This window comes from Entelurus aequoreus, linkage group LG03, assembly GCF_033978785.1.
Source record: "Entelurus aequoreus isolate RoL-2023_Sb linkage group LG03, RoL_Eaeq_v1.1, whole genome shotgun sequence".
NCBI classification, from domain to species: Eukaryota; Metazoa; Chordata; class Actinopteri; order Syngnathiformes; family Syngnathidae; genus Entelurus; species Entelurus aequoreus.
Window position 1 is genome coordinate 45996083 of NC_084733.1, and position 14712 is coordinate 46010794.

At 39.0% G+C, this 14712-nt stretch overlaps 1 protein-coding gene and 1 long non-coding RNA gene across 2 annotated transcripts; one reads left to right on the forward strand and one right to left on the reverse strand.

Annotated features, from left to right (window-relative positions):
• Positions 1-287: 287 nt before the first annotated feature.
• Positions 288-1366, reverse strand: LOC133645681 (interferon alpha-inducible protein 27, mitochondrial-like). The gene is made up of 3 exons (XM_062040539.1): positions 869-1366; positions 532-693; positions 288-448 (listed from the first exon to the last, which is right to left on the reverse strand). Exons 1-3 carry the CDS (start codon positions 918-920, stop codon positions 417-419), a joined length of 246 nt encoding a protein of 81 aa, XP_061896523.1. The 5' UTR covers positions 921-1366; the 3' UTR covers positions 288-416.
• Positions 1367-7172: 5806 nt separating this feature from the next.
• LOC133645682 (uncharacterized) lies at positions 7173-8214 on the forward strand. Its single transcript, XR_009825177.1, has 3 exons — positions 7173-7723; positions 7898-8053; positions 8137-8214. It is a non-coding gene; the product is annotated as an uncharacterized LOC133645682 (long non-coding RNA).
• Positions 8215-14712: the final 6498 nt, after the last annotated feature.

The following is a 14712-nucleotide window of genomic DNA, read 5'->3' on the forward strand; positions in this document are numbered from 1 at the left end:
AAAAAAAATTTTTTTTTTTTTTTTTTTAATTTTTTTTTAATTTTTTTTTTTTTTTTTTATAGAACAGGCCCGCGGGCGACTCATCTGGTCCTTACGGGCGACCTGGTGCCCGCGGGCACCGCGTTGGTGACCCCTGTTCTACAGTGTACAACGCAGAAATTCATGTCAAAAAATGTATCTGCAAACATTACTTTAGCGACATTGTTTAAGCAGAGCAGCAGTAAAAACCATCTTTCTTTTTCTCTTCCATACACACACAAGTAAGGCAACAAACACAAAAAACACAGTTTGTGTGCAAATTTTGTAATTTTTACTCAAGTAAATGTTAAAAGGCGATTTTAATCACACAGAAAATGCATTCAGAACACAGTTTAATAGACCAATATTATTATTTATTTCATTGTATTGTTATTTGGTTAATAGTTTTTTCCACCGTGTCCGCGTGCCCCTGTAAAAATGAACATATTGTCAAATTACAGGCATTTTTTCCTCAAATAGGTCTTGACATAACATTATATTTACTGTATTTACCCATGGACTGATAGTCAGATACCGGGCCCCCTGATGGCACCCCTCCTCCATTGTCGATGGCTTCAGATGACATCATATCTGCAGCCCTGGATCCTTTTGTTATCCCATCTGTGGTGAACCCCATCGCGCTCACATCCGATTCAGCCTCATCCGACGAAGTACCTGGACCAAAGTGAATCGCATTATTTAAAACACCTCAAAAGGAAGTGTGCATATATGTCTACAAATGATGAGGAAATGTGAATAAAACAGTTGGTTTGTGTTTAAGCCATTGTCTTTTTATTTCCGTTTATCATTACTTTTCATGATGATGAAGAATAAAGAAAGGTATACTCACTCGAACTCGATCCCATGGTGTCGCCTAGTCTTTGTACTATACCAGCCTGCATGGAATTTAAATCGTGGACTAGAAGTGGGAGGGCGCTTCTGGAAACGAAACTTAACGAAACAAGCTTTCATCCATTTACTGACGGAGGAAAGTTTCGTTTCTGGAGAACACATTCACTACACACACATGGTCAATGTTCACATGGCAACGCACGTGGATCTTGAATAGAGTGAGTCATTTGCAAGGTTAGGAATTTAAATTGTTGTTTTGGACGAGTTATCGGAGGGATTCCTTTAATGCATGTCGCTGATGGTCTGCATGATTACAATTAGGTTCAATGGTCACTGTCATTTCAGGTGCGGGAATAAATGAAAGGCATACTTATTCAACAGTCATACATGTCACACTAAAAGTCGCCTCATAAACAACTCCAACACTGTCACAAACACGCACCACACTCTAAAACCACACCAAACAAGAATGACAAACACATTTTGGAAGAACATCCGCACCGCAACACAACATAAACACAACTGAACAAATACCCAGAGCCCCTTGCGGCACCCACTCTTCCGGGACGCTACAATATATTAAATTCACCACAACGTTTTGGAAACACGCTCCATTCATGTCCACGATAAACACGTTCAAGTTTATTATACTATTAATACATTTAAAATGTATTATTTACAATACCTTGTTGTACGTTTTACGCACAATACATTAATGATCAAATCCAGGCTGACTACATCCATTCATCCATTTTCTACCACTTGTCCCTTCCGGACTTTTATTTATTCCTGATATGTCGACTGAATGTATTTTATCTACACTCTTTGATTTTAATTCAAATTTGATCGTTTATGATGATTAAAATATTTGATTTTAATTTCAATCTTGATTATTTTGTTTTCATTTGTGCCTTCTTGTAATATTGTATAAACCACTTTGACTTGTTGTATGTACCAATTGTGCTCTATGAATAAACTTGCCTTGCCTTACTTGGTGTTGGATTGTGCACCTAAAGTTGTGGTATCGCCCAAAACTAATGTCAAGTATCCAAACAACAGACAAATAAGTGATTATTACTCTCGCATCCCGGGTTGAAAAGATGGTCTCTCAAACTGATGGTCCACAATCTTTATTCACCTTATATACATTGTAATTGTCCTTAAAGTTACACTTTTCACATTAAACCTTGTGAACATTGCATTTTCTACGGCTACAAATAAGTTTCCCTACAGTGCGACAGCGCCCTCCAGTGGGCGTAATATCGTCAAACAGTAACGTCCATCCATCCATTTTCTTACCGCTTGTCATGTGTGAATGTGAGTGTGAATGTTCTCTCTCTATACTAGAGAAAAGTGGTTCATAAAGGTAATAAAGTCAGGAAAAAACAAAAGTGCGTTGAAGGAAAATATCTTAAAAATATCACTTTCATCATCTTGTGGAATACAATCGGACTATGCTTGCAACCATCACTTTGTAAAATGTTTGTTTGAACATTTGATTTATTTGAGAAACTTTCTGTGATGCAATAGAATGTATTTTCTACCATATTAGTAGTCTTTAGTTTTCAGCATTAGGTTTTTTGTTCTTGTGCAAATAAACTAATGTCATGTTAAGTCCTAATAATAAATATAATGATTTTTTTGTCCAATCCACCGTATTTTCATTGACGATTTCATAACAGAAACTAAAAGCTTAGTTGTTGTTCTGCAGGAAAGCCAAATGCTTGATTCCACACAGATGACAACATTATAGCGTATTTGGTGATATTTGTTAGCATCAAGAAAATATCCTTAATAGTAATACACTAGATCAGGGGTCACCAACGCGGTGCCCGCGGGCACCAGGTAGCCCGTAAGGACCAGATGAGTAGCCCGCTGGCCTGTTCTAAAAATAGCTCAAATAGCAGCACTTACCAGTGAGCTGCCTCTATTTTTTAAATTGTATTTATTTACTAGTAAGCTGGTCTCGCTTTGCCCGACATTTTTAATTCTAAGAAAGACAAAACTCAAATAGAATTTGAAAATCCAAGAAAATATTTTAAAGACTTGGTCTTCACTTGTTTAAATAAATTCATAATTTTTTTTACTTTGCTTCTTATAACTTTTAGAAAGACAATTTTAGAGAAAAAATACAACCTTAAAAATGATTTTAGGATTTTTAAACACATATACCTTTTAAATTCCTTCCTCTTCTTTCCTGACAATTTAAATCAATGTTCAAGTAAAAACATGTTTTTTTATTGTAAAGAATAATAAATACATTTTAATTTAATTCTTCATTTTAGCTTGTGTTTTTTCGACGGAGAATATTTGTGAAATATTTCTTCAAACTTATTATGATTAAAATTCAAAAAAAAATTTCTGGCAAATCTAGAAAATCTGTAGAATCAAATTTAAATCTTATTTAAAAGTCTTTTGAATTTCTTTTAAAATGTTTGTTTTGGAAAATCTAGAAGAAATAATGATTTGTCTTTGTTAGAAATATAGCTTGGTCCAATTTGTTATATATTCTAACAAAGTGTAGATTGGCTTTTAACCTATTTAAAACATGTCATCAAAATTCTAAAATTAATCTTAATAAAAAAAAATTACTAATGATGTTCCATAAATTCTTTTTTTTATTTTTTCAAAAAGATTCGAATTAGCTAGTTTTTCTCTTCTTTTTTTCGGTTGAATTTTGAATTTTAAAGAGTCGAAATTGAAGATAAACTATGTTTCAACATTTAATTGTCATTTTTTTTCGTGTTTTCCCCTCTTTTAAACTGTTCAATTAAGTGTAAATATCTTTAATTATTAATAATATCATAGAGTTAAAAGGTAAATTGAGCAAATTGGCTATTTCTGGCAATTTATTTAAGTGTGTATCAAACTGGTAGCCCTTCGCATGAATCAGTACCCAAGAAGTAGCTCTTGCTTTCAAAAAGGTTGGTGACCCCTGCTGTAGAATCTCCAATCTGTTTAATGTTATTACTGTGAGTTTGACAACATTATTCTTGATAATAAGCAATAGAATAGAGAAACTGGAGGTTTAGATAAATATCGGCTTTTGTAACACAGGAAGGATAGTATATGTAAGCGCCATTTGCTACAAAAGACATTAATCATATTGTGTCATTGTGATGTGTATTATAACAAGTAAAAACGTGATGTAATTTAAGTTAAGTTTTAAGTTAAGGAATATGTGCAGTATAAGTAAACAGTTATGGTGTAATTGCAACTGTACTTTAATTTGAATGTTTGCGACTTCCGGCCTGTATGTGAGCTGAACAGAAACTAATACACCCCCATACCATCACAGATGCTGGCTTTTGAACGTTGTGCCTAGAACAGTCCGGATGGTTGTTTTCCTCTTTGGTCCGGAGGACACGACGTCCACAGTTTCCAAAACAATTCGAAATGTGGGCTTGTCAGACCACCGAATTCTTTTCCACTTTGCATCAGTCCATCTTAGATGAGCTCGGGCCCAACAAGCCAGCGGCATTACTGGGTGTTGTTGATAAATGGCTTTTGCTTTGCATAGTAGAGTTTTAACTTGCACTTACAGATGTAGCAACCGACTGTAGTTACTGACAGTGGTTTTCTGAAGTGTTCCTGGGCCTATGTGGTGATATCCTTTACAAACTATTGTCGCTTTTTGATGCAGTACCGCCTAAGGGATCGAAGGTCACAGGCTTTCAATGTTGGTTTTTGGCCTTGTCGCTTACGTGCAGTGATTTCTCCAGGTTCTCTGAACCTTTTGATGATATTACGGACAGTAGATGGTGAAATCCCTAAATTCCTTGCAATAGCTGGTTGAGAAATGTTGTTCTTAAACTGTTGGACAATTTGCTCACGCATTTATTCACAATGTGGTGACCCTCGCCCCATCCTTGTGTGTGAATGACTGAGCATTTCATGGAAGCTGCTTTTATACCCAATCATGGCACCCACCTGTTCTCAATTAGCCTGTTCACCTGTGGGATGTTCCAAAAAAGTGTTTGATGAGCATTCCTCAACTTTCTCAGTCTTTTTTGCCACTTGTGCCAGCTTTTTGAAACATGTTGCAGGCATTAAATTCCAAATGAGCTAATACTTGCAAGAAAATAACAAAGTTTACCAGTTGCAACGTTAAGTATCTTGTCTTTGCAGTGTATTCATATGAATATAGGTTGAAAAGGATTTGCAAATTATTGTATTCTGTTTTTATTTAGGATTTACACTACGTGCCAACTTCACTGGTTTTGGGTTTTGTATAATTTTCTCGTAATATTATTATTCTTACTGTTAATATAGGCTTACTTTCTGTTGTAACGTGTTTATCTACCCTTCTGTTAAAATGTAATTGTTAATGACTTTGTCAATGTTTTCCAGTAGAATAGGTGTGTGGCAATCATGTGGCCTATAGAGGCAAATCCGGGCACTTCCAGGTTTCAGGTGATGATCTAAGCCCATTAGGCTACTGTTTATTTATCTAAATCTGTGCAGATTTAGGCTCATTTTTAAATGTTTAGAGGAAAATATAAAAGCGACCTTGGAAACATTTTTAAAATGGGATAGAGTGCATTTTTACTCTCTGAAGAACTTCAAAGTAAAAAAAAAAGATTTAAACCATTTATCATCACCAAAAGGTAGCATGCTACCTCACTTAACTTGACACTTACGGTATTTAGAGAAGAAAAGATTGGAGGCACATCATGTCTTTACATCTGAGGGCTCCTCAAATTAAGCATTAATCTGTCAAAGACAAAGTTGGACTTATCCGTGCAATGCTAAAGTATTTGATTGACATAGCGAGTGCCGTGCTACTGTGATCGTGACGCTAATGCGAAAAAGAATAAGTTTGTTTATAGTAGATTTTTGCTCCTAATATTAGTCTCATCTAAAATTCATGTCTGCAGTTATTTTTATGGTGTCAAGTTCATATTTTGTCTCATTATTTAGCTATAGATGTCCCTGTTGTTCAGTAATATTTGCTAGCAACATCAAAATTAAGTATATGATGTTGGGCCTCTGAGAAATGTATTCATCTAGTGTATTAATAATATTAAGGATATTTTCTTGATGCTAACAAATATCACCAAAGACGCTATAATGTGGTCATCTGTGTGGAATCAAGGATTTGGCTTTCCTGCAAAACAACAACTAAGCTTTTAGTTTCTGTTATGAAATCGTCAATGAAAATACGGTGGATTGGACAAAAAATCACTATATTTATTATCAGGACTTAACATGACATTAGTTTATTTGCACAACCAGGTCTTTGTAGTTATATTTAGGCATGGGAACAACGAAAGAACAAAAAACTAATGCTAAAAAATAAAGACTACTAATATGGTACAAAATAAACTCTATTACATCACAGAAAGTTTCTCAAATAAATCAAATGTTCAAACAAACATTTTACAAAGTGATGGTTGCAGACACAAGCATAGTCCGATTGTATTCCACAAGATGATGAAAGTGATATTTTTAAGATATTTTCCTTCAACGCACTTTTGTTTTTCCCTGACTTTATTACCTTTATGAACCACTTTTCTCTAGTATAGAGAGAGAACATTCACACTCACATTCACACATGACAAGCGGTAAGAAAATGGATGGATGGACGTTACTGTTTGACGATATTACGCCCACTGGAGGGCGCTGTCGCACTGTAGGGAAACTTATTTGTAGCCGTAGAAAATGCAATGTTCACAAGGTTTAATGTGAAAAGTGTAACTTTAAGGACAATTACAATGTATATAAGGTGAATAAAGATTGTGGACCATCAGTTTGAGAGACCATCTTTTCAACCCGGGATGCGAGAGTAATAATCACTTATTTGTCTGTTGTTTGGATACTTGACATTAGTTTTGGGCGATACCACAACTTTAGGTGCACAATCCAACACCAAGTAAGGCAAGGCAAGTTTATTCATAGAGCACAATTGGTACATAAAACAAGTCAAAGTGGCTTATACAATATTACAAGAAGGCACAAATAAAAACAAAATGATTGAAATTAAAATCAAATAATATAATCATCATAAACGATCAAATTTGAATTAAAATCCAAGACTGTAGATAAAATACATTCAGTCGACATATCAGAAATAAATAAAAGTCCGGGAGGGACATGTGGTAGAAAATGGATGGATGGATTTGATCATTAGTGTACTGTACGTAAAACGTACAACAATGTATTGTAAATAATACATTTTAAATATATTAATAGAATAATAAACTTGAACGTGTTTATCGTGGACATGAATGAAGCGTGTTTCCAAAACGTTGTGGTGAATTTAATATATTGTAGCGTCCCGGAAGAGTGGGTGCCGCAAGGGGTTCTGGGTGTTTGTGCTGTTGTGTTTATGTTGTGTTGCGGTGCGGATGTTCTTCCAAAATGTGTTTGTCATTCTTGTTTGGTGTGGTTTTAGAGTGTGGCGCGTGTTTGTGACAGTGTTGGAGTTGTTTATGAGGCGACTTTTAGTGTGACATGTATGACTGTTGAATAAGTATGCCTTTCATTTATAACTGCCCTCGATGTGACAGTGACCATTGAACCTAGTTGTAATCATGCAGACCCTCAGCGATCGTAGACATGTATTAAAGGAATCCCACCGATAACTCATACAAATCCACAACTTAAATTCCTAACCTTGAAAATGACTCACTCTATTCTGGATCGATCCTCGTGCGTTGCCATGTGAATATTGACCATGTGTGTGTAGTGAATGTGTTCTCCAGAAACAAAACTTTCCTCCGTCAGTAAATGGATGAAAGCTCGTTTTGTTAAGTTTCGTTTCCAGAAGCGCCCTCCCACTTCTAGTCCACTATTTAAACTCCATGCAGGCTGGTAGTGCAAAGACTAGGCGACACAATGGGATCGAGTTGGAGTGAGTATACCTTTCTTTATTCTTCATCATCATGAAAAGTGATGATAAACGGAAATAAAAAGACAATGTCTTAAACACAAACCAAGTGCTATATTCACCTTTCTTCATCATTTGTAGACATATATGCACGCTTTCTTTTGTGGTGTTTAAAGAATGTGGTTCACTTTGATCCAGGTACTTCGTCAAATGGGCCTGATGTGAGAAGGATGGGGTTCACCACAGATGGGATAACAAAAGGATCCAGGGCTGCAGGTATGATGTCATCTGAAGCCACCCGCAGTGGAGGAGGGGTGCTATCAGGGGGCCGGGTATCTAACTATCAGTCCAAAGGTAAATACAGTAAATATAATGTTATGTCATGACCTATTTGAGGAAGAAATGCCTGTAATTTGACAATATGTTCATTTTTACAGGGGCGCGCGGACATGGTGGAAAAAACTAATAACCAAATAACAAAACCATGAAATAAATAATAATATTGGTCTATTAAACTGTGTTCTGAATGCATTTTCTGTGTGATTAAAATCGCCTTTTAACATTTACTTAAGTAACAATTACAAAATTTGCACACAAACTGTGTTTTTTGTGTTTGTTGCCTTACTTGTGTGTGTATGGAAGAGAAAAAAGAAAGAGGGTTTTTACTGGGACGGCGTGGCGAAGTTGGTAGAGTGGCTGTGCCAGCAATTGGAGTGTTGCTGGTTACTGGGGTTCAATCCCCACCTTCTACCTTCCTAGTCACGTCCGTTGTGTCCTTGGGCAAGATGCTTCACCCTTTGCGCCTTGCATGGCAGCTCCCACCATCAGTGTGTGAATGGGTAAATGTGGAAATACTGTCAAAGCGCTTTGAGTACCTTGAAGGTAGAAAAGCGCTATACAAGTATAACCCATTTATTTACTGCTGCTCTGCTTGAACAATGTTGCTAAACTAATGTTTGCAGATCAATTTTTTGACATGAATTTCTGCGTTGTACACTGTAGAATCTCCAATCTGTTTAATGTTATTAATGTGAGTTTGACAACATTATTCTTGATAATAAGCAATAGAATAGAGAAACTAGAGGTTTAGATAAATATGGCTTTTGTAACACAGGAAGGATAGTATATGTAAGCGCCATTTGCTACAAAAGACATTATTCATATTGTGTCATTGTGATGTGTATTATGACAAGAAGAAACGTGATGTCATTTTAGTTAAGTTTTAAGTTAAGGAATATGTGCAGCATTAGTAAACAGTTATGGTATAATTGCAACTGTACTTTAATTTGAAGATTTGCTACTTCCGGCCTGTATGTGAGCTGAACAGAAAGTGATGTGTTTTATGTAAATTGGTTCTCTGACCCCCGCAATCCCGAAAGGGACAAGCGGTAGAAAATGGATGGAAAGATGGTTCTCTGACTTCAATAAGGAAGTTGATGAGGACAGGGAGCAACACAGTTGTTCTACCATGTGAGTTGACATCCAGCCGACTCAACAAGAAGTGTCAACACTTTTAAAGTGGTTGTATTAGGACTGTGCTTCACAGACGGGGAAAAAAGTGACCAGCCAAAATAGCAACTACAAAATCGGACAGACTTTATTTATCCCACAATGGGGAAATTATCGGGTTTCAAAGCAGATACAAAAAGTCCACAAAAATAATGTAAAAACATGTGCAAACAGAATGGAAACATCAATAAAAGCAAAGGATCTAAAATACATTAAAAGTGCACAGAGCTGATACAACCAGCTGCCACTTCAGCGGTATCATTTCTACATAAAGCTACAAAAATAAACTCAAAAAATGAGCAATAAATAGACATAGATAAACAACAAAACAAAAACACAATTTCAAGACCCACTTATTGTACCTACTCAGTGGCCTAGTGCAGTGGTTGTCAAATGGGGGTACACGTACCCCTGGGGGTACTTGAAGGTATGCCAAGGGGTATGTGAGATTTTTTAAAAATGTCTGTCAAAAAGAACTGTGAAAAGAAATGCAACAATGCAATATTCAGTGTTGACAGCTAGATTTTTTGTGGACATGTTCCATAAATATTGATGTTAAAGATTTCTTTTTTTGTGAAGAAATGTTTGGAATAAGTTCATGAATCCAGATGGATCTCTATTACAATCCCCAAAGAGGGCACTTTAAGTTGATGATTACTTCTATGTGTAGAAATCTTTATTTATAATTGAATCACTTGTTTATTTTTCAACAAGTTTTTAGTTATTTTTATATCTTTTTTTCCAAATAGTACAAGAAAGACCACAACAAATGAGCAATATTTTGCGCTGTTATACAATTTAATAAATCAGAAACTGATGACATAGTGCTGTATTTTACTTCTTTATCTCTTTTTTTCAACCAAAAATGCTTTGCTCTGATTAGGGGGTACTTGAATTAAAAACAATTTCACAGGGGGTACATCACTGAAAAAAGGTTTAGAACCACTGGCCTAGTGGTTAGAGTGAGATTGGTAGGTTGTGAACTCAAACCCCGGCCGAGTCATACCAAAGACTATAAAAATGGGACCCATTACCTCCCTGCTTGGCACTCAGCATCAAGGGTTGGAATTGGGGGTTAAATCACCAAAAATTATTCCCGGGCGCGGCACCGCTGCTGCCCACTGCTCCCCTCACCTCCCAGGGGGTGAACAAGAGGATGGGTCAAATGCAGAGGACAAACTTCACCACACCTAGTGTGTGTGACAATCATTGGTACTTTAACTTATCTTTAACTACACCGAGGTGGCCTCAGTGCTCCATGCCATCGGCTGCTGGGGTAGGGGGCAGCACTTCCACAGAGAGTAACAGACCCAACAAAGCAACCAACAAAGCCGACTCCATCTTAGGCTGCCCACTAGCTCTCAGACAATGTCCAGTTCAAGAGGAGGAGGGAGAATCTGTCCAGGAAAACCGAAGTGTTCAATAACTGCTCATTCAGCAGGGCTCCGTGAAGTTTGTCCATTCCGACGCTCAACGCTAGCTCCGCAGCCCCATCTATTCGTCTGCATCTCCCCCGGTCTCTGCTTGCGGACTCCGGTATGGAAGAGAGCCAGCACTTGGTCTCTTGTGCAAACATGGCTGTAGTGACTATTTGGACTGGCTAGCTGCTGTGCACATCACAGCTCCAAAACAACCACTTCTCAGGTGATGACACAGGGTTTAGTGTTGCCTGTTGAGTCGGCTGGGTGTCAACTCACACGGTAGAACACCCGTGTTCGCCCCCGAAGCCATCAACTTTTTAATTGAAGTCACACAACAAATTTACACAAACATCACTTCCTGTTCAGCTCTCATACAGGTGGAAGTCGCAAACCTTCAAATTATAGTTACAATTACAACTGTTCACTTATACTGTACATCCTACCCATCCATTCATTTTCTACCGCTTGTCCCTTTTGGGGTGGCGGGGGGTGCTGGAGCCTATCTCAGCTGCATTCGGGCGGAAGGCTGGGTACACCCTGGACAAGTCGCCACCTCATCGCAGGGCCAACACAGATAGACAGACAACATTCACACTCACACTCACACACTAGGGACAATTTAGTATTGCCAACCTAAGAGCACAAAAGTGCCACCGCTTGTTGCGCAGTCACGAAAGGGCCCGATCCAAAAGGCAAAAACAAGAGGGAAATATCCAACACACAAAAGGGGACACAACTTTTACAGAGCTCCTGGGACCAGCAACCACTACAGCGATGCCATCTTTGTAAGATAAGCATGGGAAGCCAGCATTTGTAGGTTTTTTGTGAGATGCAACAAATGTTGCTTTATTGTTTTGAATGAAATGAAAATCAAATGAATGAAAGTGTCTGCCAATGTGGAGGCTATGATATCCAAGGTCAAATATTTTCTGAACTGGACTTTAGACAAAATGAATGTGATCATACCAAGTATGTTTTCATGGAGGATAGATAGTCCTGCTTCACATACAAACACAGAAAGGTAAGACACACTAAATCTTCTATTCATTTATTTATTTTTTATTAAAGCTAATGGGACAAAAAAGGGTTTGACAACGACTTTATCGTTATTTATTGTGTTTGCCACCAGAGTGCGCTATCTGATCACTGGTCACTTTATGACCTGGTCCCTACACACCAGGGGCCGTACTTATCAAGCTTCTTAATTTGCGAAATTTAGTCCTACTCTCAAACTTAAGAATAAAAGCTTTTTATCAACGTTCTGAAGTCTAAGAATCACTCCTACTCTCCACGATATTTAAGAGACCTTCAGAGGTGTCTTAAGTGGTTAGGAGTTGCCAGCAGGGGATGGCACTGAGGCGAGAGAGACGTGCGCGAACGTTCAGGGAACGGAACAATGTTTTGTTTTGTTTTTGATGACGAGCAGCTGATCAAACGGTATCGTTTAGACAGAGCGGATATTATTTTTGTCACAGATTTAATACTTTTCCATTCCTTGTTGATTTCTGCATGTGTCTGCAGTGGGCTAGTATATATAGAGCCACCCACACCAGTTTCAAATTAGTTGCCTAATTAATGAATTGGAAATACATTTTATGACAGTAGCGTATGTGTGTGGCCGTGAGGTGAGTGACGTCAGTGAGTGTGTGGGCGATAGAAGAGAGGGAGCGGTAGCGTGAGTGCCGGCGGGGACTAGTTTGTTTCGTATTATTTTGCAGTTTATTGTCAAAATATACACTCCCATTGTCCACTTAAATATTTCCAAGATATTTCTTTATTCTTAGACAACGGATTCCCTTCCGTGATTGGTCATTTCTATGGACACAGAAATGACGTCACCTAAAATTCAGTTTACGGCACATAGTAATGTCGTAATTCAGCTCTGAGTGTGACACTTAAGATTCAGTCCTACACTTCGCTGAAAGTGTGAGTAAGACGCTTGATAACTAACCTTTAAGTGCAGCTTTCAGCGAAGAATTTATTTACTCTTAAGTCAACTCTTAGCAGACTTCTTATGAGTAATTCTAAGAAGCTTGATAAGTACGGCCCCAGAGCTGTTGTGAAAAGAGCTCAGCAGTGCATGCACTTTTTGCGTCGGATGAAAAGAGCACAGCTAATCCACCCATTCTCACCACATGCTACAAAGGCACTATAGAGAGCCTACTGACCAACAGCATCTTTGTCTGGACTGGAGCCTGCAGTGCCTCAGACTGGAAGTCTCTCCAGAGAGTGGTGAGTGTAGAAATCAGTGACACACACGGCTGTCCACTTCAGTGGTGTAGACTTTACTGAACCAACTGCGCATGCCCCGAACATACATACACAACTACGGATGCCCATAAGGGACATCCACTACATCTCCCCTTCTCCAATGTACAACAAGGAATGAACAATCATTGCAATGTATTTATAAATAAGCATCACCATTTATAATTAATCAGCCTAACACCCTATAAAGGCATTATGTATGAGAATTGCATAACAAATTCCTTACCATCCTCTTTTCTCCCTGAGAAAGAAAAAAAACAACAACAACACAAAACAACAACAGTGTCGCCAACTTACAGTCAAACAGTAACTGCCTTTTTTTTTTTTTTTCATTACACAAGATGTGTTTCGTTATGTCCTGTCCTTTCACGAGACATAGTCTTTAAGCCACCCCGGTGGCTTTACCTGCCGTCTTGGAGCATCTCTTGCTTTCGGTGTCTGGGTTACCTGCTCTCCGATTGGTGTACCTGGTGTTGCTTCCCTCTCTGTTCTGTGTTCCTTTTGTGGGGTTGGTGGCTCTTGTGGGGCCAACTGTGGCTGGAGCTGTGGCTCAGGGAGAGCCTGAAGGTGAGCCCTGTTTCTCCTCACCTCCTCTGCTCCAGTGTCGACCACATAGGAGCGTGGCGTGTCGGCCTTCCTGATCACTGTAGCTGTTTGTTTTGAGGGAGATATCCATACTGACTGTCCAGGCCTCAGCTCGGGCTTTTGTGTGGCTCGGTGTCTCCTGTCAAAGTTCTGAGCCTGTGTGCATTTCAGCTGATAGTCCTTTTTCTTGAAGGCCTTTGTTCTAGGCCGTTGTGGTTTGAGGTTGGATGGCGCTTGTGGCAGCGGCGAGCGGAGACGCCTTCCCATCAGGAGCTCGCTTGGTGACAGTCCATGGTGCAATGGTGTGACTCTATATGCTAACATTGCCCTGTATGGGTCCTCCTCATTCTTAAGTAACAACAACTTTACCGTCTTGACAGCCCTCTCCGCCTCTCCGTTACTCTGGCTGAAGTAAGGGCTACTAGTCACGTGCGAAAAGTCATAATCTCTGGCGAAGGCTGTGAACTCTGCTGATGAGAACTGGGGACCATTGTCACTTCGTAGCTCCTCTGGGACTCCGTGCCTGCAGAACATGGCTTTAAGTGTATTGATAATCCCCTTAGATGTGGTAATTGGGGTTTTCTCAATGTCAATGTATCTCGAATAATAGTCCACTGCTAACAGGTATGAGCTGCCTTTCAGGTAAAACATATCCACCCCCACCTTTTGCCAGGGGCGCTGGGGCAGTGCTGATGGGATCATGGGCTCAGGATGCTGTGATTGGCTTTTAATACATGTTACACACTGTGCCACCATTTTAGTGATTTGACTCGTTATGCCCACCCACCACACTGACTGCTCTGCTCTTGCTTTGCATTTAGATATACCCATATGACCTTCATGCAGACGGGCCAGCATTTCTGCCTGCATAGTCTCAGGAATCACAATCCTCTGACCTTTCATTAAAAGTCCTCCTGCACAGTATAGTTCGCCCTGGTACGTCCAGTAGGGCTTTAGCTGCTCTGGCAGCTCTTCCTGTCTGGGCCACCCCCTTTTGCATAGCTCTCTAAGCCGTCTGCATATGGAGTCCTGCTCTTGTGCATCTCTAATCTGTTGTAGTTTTGCCTTAGATGCAGGTAGGCACTGTTGCACTGATTCCACAAACACCTTCACCTCCCCTTCTAGCTCCCTTTCATCTTCTGTGAGTGTGCGCACGATGGGTGCGCGTGATAACGCATCTGCCGTTATCAATGCTTTCCCTGGGACATGTACTATTTGATATGAGTACCT